This window comes from Triticum aestivum, chromosome 3D (genome assembly GCF_018294505.1).
Source record: "Triticum aestivum cultivar Chinese Spring chromosome 3D, IWGSC CS RefSeq v2.1, whole genome shotgun sequence".
Lineage (NCBI taxonomy): Eukaryota > Viridiplantae > Streptophyta > Magnoliopsida > Poales > Poaceae > Triticum > Triticum aestivum.
Window position 1 is genome coordinate 47,276,719 of NC_057802.1, and position 7,399 is coordinate 47,284,117.

A 7,399-nucleotide genomic window follows, 5' to 3' on the forward strand; every position below is an offset into this window, starting at 1 on the left:
CCATGTACTATTTTATGTAAAATAAGTAAATAGTTTTTATGCCCAAATTGTTTCTCAATAACACGCTGATCTTTTAATGCGTGTTGAATTTTTATCAAGGACATTTTTGGAACAAACAATGAAATTTTAAAACCGCTAAAAAAATACATAAATTTTAAGTGTGAGAACATTTTTAAATACATGTCGAACATTTCTAAAATAAAAATAACATGTTGACCATATAAATTCTAGCCGAACATTTGAATATTCTCAATATACTCCAATCTTTTCTGAAACAACTTTTCAAAATGCACTATGGATTGTTTCTAAAATGTGCCAACACATTATTTTACAATTTCATGATTATCATGAATATTAGGTGATTTATTTACAAAAAAGTATACAAAATAATAGTAAGGGGAGCTGCACAAACCTATAGGAGCTGCACAACCGCTATATATCGCCAGCAATGAGCGATACAAAGTACATGCATGGGAGGCCCTATTCGAAGCTTATTGTGTTAAGCAGGCGGCCAATCACAAAGGGCACTCTCCGATTGGGACGTCCCGTGGTCGTTATTTTTTTTATCATTTTCTTCTGTTTTTCTAGTTTTGAAATCATGAAAATTATTTATTTTATTTACTAAATCATAAAAAATGGTCATGGATTTGAAAAATGTTTGCGTATTTCTTAAAATGCTCCTGCATTTCAAAAGTTCACAAACTTGAAAACATGTTCCCGGATTCAAATACGGGATTTTTTTTTCAAACTCATGATCTAAAAAAATGTCATCGGTTGATTTTTTAAAATATCCACGATTTCAAAAAAGGTTAACGGTTTTAGAAAATGGTTATGATTTGACAAAAAATCACGAATTTGGAAAATGTTCACAAATAAAAATAAAAAGAAAAGGAAAAAACAAAAACAAAAATAAAAATAAAAAATAGAAAGAAAATAACACGAAAACCCCCAAAATAGAGAGTCTCCCACCTACTTGGGCCGGCCCGATATAGAGCATAGCGATCACCGATTATGCGAGTGTTCGCTACCCAGCGACTTGCGCGGTAAATAGGAAGTGCCTACATACATACCCCTCGAAGCAAACCTAGTGCAAAACAGTTGTTGTTCTCAATGTTACATACTTTATCCCATTGTGAAGCTTGCGATCACTGTATGGGCCACCTGGTCGGCTAGAAGGAAAGTGAGGGAATCTTCCAAAGCCCTCACACAACACATAGTTCATCGGCCGTTTTTATTACTGAGCTCAAGATATTAAAAGAACAAAGGTTGATGGTCATCGACAAGGGTGTGCCCCCTAGGGGGACAGGAAGGATCAGCCAACCCAGGGCTCCGCCAATGGGATATGCAAAAACCCATGTGTGACGCGGGTGTCTCAAACTCCAGGGGATCTGTTGCAGTGTGCTGTGACCAACATGAAATTTTCTTGGGAAGCTTGCCTTTCATTATTATGGGACTCCACGAAGCCACCACACTTAAAGCAATCGCGTGCGGTGAGGCACTGTATTTGATAGAAGATTTAGGTCTCAAAAGCTTCATAATCACTTCAAACAGAAAATAGGTGGTGAACGACATTGCCTAGGGCAGTCGAGGCCGGTATGCTCGGTCATTGTCTAGCTAAAATTATCCTTTCTTTAGATCGGGGGAGCCATGTGTGGCTTACTCAACCCCATGACCAGTTTGTATCTCACAAACTATGGTTCCGATGAATAAAGCATGGCTTTAGCCCTAGTAGAGAAACATACATTTTTTAAACAAAGTAGAAAAACATACACACCCCGCCCGAAATCACTAATTGAGGAGTACTCCTTGCAAAGATCACTCCCACCTCCTCAGGTTGCAACAAGTGGCGCGCCTTTTCCCCTTTTTCGTAGATCCGTTTATTCAAAATATTTTATCTCTTAAACCGTGCGTCCAAATCTTGAATCGTTTTCATCGTTGGATTCCTAGCGTCGAGATTTTCAAAACTAGATCCCATGTTGATAAAAAAAAATTCACGAAAAAACCGAACGAAAAAACCAAACCAGGAAGCATGGCTTTTTCCCTTTTCGAAAGAGGCACGGCCGTGCCTCTCGCGGAAGCACAACCGTGCCTCTCGTGCGAGCAAAACCATGGCTTTCGCGGAAAAAAGAGAAAACACATTTTTTTTTCTGTTTCCGAGAGGCACGACCATGCCTCTCGCGAAAGAAAAATAAATAGAAAAACACGTTTTTCCCCGTTTCCGAGAGGCACGGCGGTGCCTCTCACGCGAGCAAAACTGTGCCTCTCGCGGAAGAAAAATAATTAGAAAATGCGTTTTTTGTTCCCGAGAGGCACTGCCGTGCCCCTCACGAAAGCACAACCGTGCCTCTCGTGGAAGGAAAAAAACAGAAAACACATTTTTCCTGTTTCCGGGAGGCATGGCCGTGCCTCTCGCGAAAGCAAAACCGTGCCTCTCGCGGAAGCAAAACCATGCCTCTCGTGAAAAAAAAAGAAAACGCGTTTGTCTCGCGCGATTTTTTTGTCGAAGAGCTAAGGAAGACCGGTAGAAAATCAAAAAGTAAAAAAAAACCCGGTTTATGAGCCGAAAACGCGTGCGGAAAATAAAAAATAAAATTCAAAAGAAGCGCCCAGAGCGCGACACGTGATGGCGGCTGAGAGCGCGCCAAGTATCATTGCAAGGATCCCGAAGAAGCGCTCGTCAACTAGTTGCTCCCCCGCCACCTCGAAGCAGATCAGCCCAGGGGACGGTTTCCCAGACATCATTGTGGGCCGCAACACTCTACAAACCACTGGACCCGCCGCCAGGCCGGCAGCAGAGCCCAGAAAGGAAAAACGTTCGAGGCCCACAGGTTTCTCGAAAGGAAAAACGTTTGAGGCCCACGGAAGAGGCGCAAGCCGACGAACCAACCAACTCACTCCGTCACTCGCCGTGCCGTCTCGTGTGGTCTCGCTCGCCGTCCCGTCTCGATTCTTCCTCCCCACCCGATCCCCCCATCGCCCCCAGCTCAAGCCGCCCCTCTCCCCTCCCAGCCCCCCGCCGCACGCCACCCCCACCCACCACGCTCCCGCCGCCGGCGAGGCGGCCCCGCCCGATGAACACGTCGCAGTTCATGGACAAGCAGATCCTCGGCCTCGCCGCCTCCGCCGCCCCGTCCCCCTCCCTCGCGGGCGGCGGGAGCGGGGGCTCGGAGCTCCTCGATCTGATGGGCCCCGACCCCCAGGAGGAGAGCGAGGACGGCCTGCGCCGCCGCCACCACCACAGCGCCAACGGCACCGCCACCGACGTGCTGCCCAGCTACGACTTCCAGCCCATGCGCACCGCCACGGCCGCCCCCGCCGCCGCGCCGCCCTCGTGGGGTTCCCTCGACTCCAACTCCAAGGCCGCCTCGGTCTCCGCCTCCGCCTCGTCCCCATACAACCTGAAGGTATCTACTGCTACTCGTTGGATCTCTCGATCTAGCTGCGATTCATGTCCTTGCCTCAAGCAAATTACCTGATTATTCCGTGTTGCAAAGTTCACAAAGGCGCCTAGTTCGGAAGATAAATCTAGCAGTAGCTTGTAGGCAATATTGTGAATTGTGATATAGTGATATTGAATTGCTGGGCAATATGCGCCATAAGTGGATCAGCTGGGTAAAAGAAGGAACTGCATGTTGGATAGGTTCATGATACTGCTAGTTAGGTACTAGTACTAAATTTTGGGTATTCTATAGCATGCGCTGGAAACGTGGCCTTGTTGTTTGGTGGCTATCAAGTTAGCACATACAAATGCTATGCATAATTGAATTTGTTGATTCCTCAAGCCATCTATAAGTCATGTTTCAATTCCATGAAACGTATCTCAGTGAATTTGTAATATATGGCATCTAATGAGCATGTGATAGCTCATAGATGGGTGCTTATTTGTCAGAAAAATGATCAGTGCGACTGAACTCCTGTGGATTTGCACATTAAGTTTTTCTTTGCATGCTGTTAGATGCCAGATTGCGTGGACAGGGGTGCATGGAAGCTTGCTATCCATGTGCCAGAGCCATGAGTTCGTCGCGAGATCTTATGGGTTTCACCTCTAGCCTACCCCAACTTGTTTGGGACTAAAGGCTTTGTTGTTGTTGTGGTTGTTGTTGTTGTTGTTGCATGCTGTTAGATGCCAGATTGCCAGTACATCTGTTGTTTGAAATTTATGCCACAAGATCTTGTTTTGTTAGAAGCTGCACACAAACTTGTGCTGACAAATTGCTCTTTAAATTCTTGCATACGACTGATTTAAATGTAACATATCAGATATCATGGCGATACACATTTTCCCCGGTTCTCACATTTACGACTTTATTTGTACTCTTTTGAATTACTTTGTTAAATTTGTGATTCTTGTTTGATATATTTGTTCCACTGGTTCTGTCGATTCCATGCAATGGACTTCTAATTATTATTAGTTGCGTTTGATAATAAATACCATCATTTGTCATATATAGCTTACTTACATTTTTTTTATGATGGAAAGAGTGCTGGTATATTGGAGAACCGTGTGCCGAAGAATGTTAATCATGAGGAAGACAGGAGTAACTTTGGACTGGTAACTATAGCAGATATTGATCGAACCATGAAGAAGTATTCTGATAACCTGTTGTATGCACTAGAAGGTGTAAGCTCAAGGCTTTCACAGCTGGAGAGTAGAACTCACCATCTTGAAAGTTCTGTTGATGAGTTCAAGCTAACAATTGGCAACTATAATGGTAGCACTGATGGAAAACTGAGGCAACTTGAGAATATGTTGAGGGAGGTATGCTTCATTTGACTCTCCTGCTCCATCCCTCTCTGAAATTTTTATGATTATACGATGGCTATGTTTGTGAAGCAATGCATATTATGTCATATTGGCATTGGTTTACTGAGCAGGAGTGATGTGCTAACTCACCACTGGTCATTTTTGACAACTGATTGCCATGCTCTACCGGGATTATGTTGGAAATTATTGTATATACCTTGTTTACGATTTATAATATACAATTACTGTCTTATTTTGAGCTCTGTAGTGAAGTACTCCTCCCGTCCCTTCAAAATAAGACAGTATTGGGATGGAGGGAGTAGTTAACTAGACATTTATCTGTTTCGAGGCTTAAACCTATCAGTGATACACATAGATATTTGGTGGATTCTTCTTCTAGATGCATATTCACATTTAGGCTTCTGTAGTTTTTCCTCCTTCTAAGCTGGTCATTCACGTTGCATGTCATTGTCCCTTCAGATGATGCTACACATAATCACCTTTTTTTTTTGTAATTGCCACTCATGGGGTATTATTTTCCCACTAGTATTGTGCTTGCCTAGATTTATGGTTGTCTGATGGTAGAGAGAGCATCACTTAAATGCTTATGAGCAGTACCCTGTTCCTTTGTTGTTATGCTATTGGGATAACTTACATATAATTTTGTAATACTACATGCAGGTCCAAGCGGGTGTACAGATTATGCGTGACAAGCAGGAAATTGTTGAAACACAGCTTCATCTTGCAAAGCTCCAGATACCCAAAACTGAGACCCAGTCATCAGAAAATAGTGGGGTTGGACAGGCAGACTCGCGGCACCAGTCAGTTGCTCCGCAGCAGGCAGGCGTTCCGCCGCAACATCAACCCCAAACTTTTCCTGCCCTTCCTGCTCCTAACGCGCCGCCTCCACCTCCAACACTTCAAAGTCAGCCTCCAGCACAGTTCCTAGGTCATTCATCGGCTCCCTCTGTACCAGCTTTACCACAGGAACCCTACTACACACCATCTGCCCAGACAACTGAAGCTATTCATCAGCAGTATCAAGCCCCTCCAGTTCCACAGCCGCAGGCGCCTCCAGCACCACAGCAGCAGTATCAAGCGCCTCCAGCTCCACCACAGCAGTATCAAGCCCCTCCAGTTCCACAGGCACATGCACCTCCAGCTCCACCACAGCAGTATCAAGCCCCTCCAGTTCCACAGGCGCAGGCGCCTCCAGCTCCACCGCAACAGTATCAAACCCCGTCTCAGTTTTCTCAATATTCACAACAACCTCAGCCTACAAATGTTAACCCTTCAAGTCCACTTGCACCTCCTGCACCCCAGCAGACAGAGTATGCGCCTTCTCATAGCTATACACCAAATGTTCGCACTCCTTCAGCTTACATGCCGCCGCCAAATGAATCAGCCCTGCCTTTCTATGGACAGAATCCTAGCATGTATGAACCTCCTGCCGTCAGGCCCAACTCTGGGCCACCGCCATCCTATGGTGCCCCTGGGTATGGGCCACAGGGAGGAAGTAGCTTTTCTGAATCATATGGTTACACTGGATCTCCTTCTTACCGTGGGAATGCTGGAATGAAGTCCACACCTTTTGCTCCCTCAGGACCATCCTCTGGTGGTAGCGGCAACAGCTACGGCACCAGGCTCCCCACAGCTCGGATACTACCACAAGCAGAGCCAGTCAGTTCCAGCCCAACTGCTGCATCGGGCAACAGGGTGGCCCTTGATGATGTGGTAGAGAAGGTTGCGACGATGGGGTTCTCAAGGGAACAGGTGAGGGCAACCGTGCGGAGGCTGACCGAGAATGGGCAGAACGTCGACCTGAATGTGGTGCTCGACAAGCTGATGAACGGGTGATAAGTCAAGATGCGGCGACCACGCCGCACTACCATTTGGCACAGTTTGTGTATAATATTTAAAATGACACGTCTTGCGCGCAAAATATCAGTGTTGGGGCAAGTATCAGGTTTGCTGCCCGCTCTCTCGGTCGCTCTGCTTTCTTCCATCCACAGGTGTTGTTAATGAGTGAATATATATAACATAATCTTGTTCTTTCCGTACATGTGATGATGATATACCAAAAACTCAACTATGGTTTCTTTTGTTCTGTTAATAAAAAAGACATTTAGTGTGTTTCGTAAGCTACTTTATGTGTGGATCTAGCACATACCAAAACTCAAATATGGTATAGAAACACCAATATCTGCACTCCCATTATTCAATCTGAAGGAATATATTCCCAATCACTTTTCTGCACTTTCTTCATTGATACAGTGATAGGTAAGCATGTTCAGGCCCTTTCCTATGTAGAATGTGGCATTCAAAATCATCACTGTTGTGGCTTGAATGACTTTTTTGATAATATATACTGTAGAGTACGGGGTCTGAATTTGGATTTGAAGTTCCCTCGAAATTTACAATTCTGTAGGTAGATTTCGTGATCCCCTTCGGACATTGCTACGCAGAGATCGATCTCTGTGTCTGTGTGGACCTAGAAGAAGCTGGGTTCACGGCATGGACATGTCAGGGCATCCTATTAAGTGAAGATGGACAAAAGACTAGAAATCCAAATGCTCTTCATGTTTGTTGGCTGAAAGCTTGAAACACCTTATAAGAGCTTCTACAGCTAGACCCCGCGTATTGCCCTTTAATACT

General features: G+C 45.0%; 1 protein-coding gene across 1 annotated transcript; it reads left to right on the plus strand.

Annotated features, from left to right (window-relative positions):
- Positions 1-2,987: 2,987 nt before the first annotated feature.
- LOC123077284 (bromodomain-containing protein 4) lies at positions 2,988-6,889 on the plus strand. The gene is made up of 3 exons (XM_044499534.1): positions 2,988-3,404; positions 4,481-4,759; positions 5,426-6,889. Exons 1-3 carry the CDS (start codon positions 3,072-3,074, stop codon positions 6,599-6,601), a joined length of 1,788 nt encoding a protein of 595 aa, XP_044355469.1. The 5' UTR covers positions 2,988-3,071; the 3' UTR covers positions 6,602-6,889.
- The last annotated feature ends 510 nt before the right edge of the window (positions 6,890-7,399 follow it).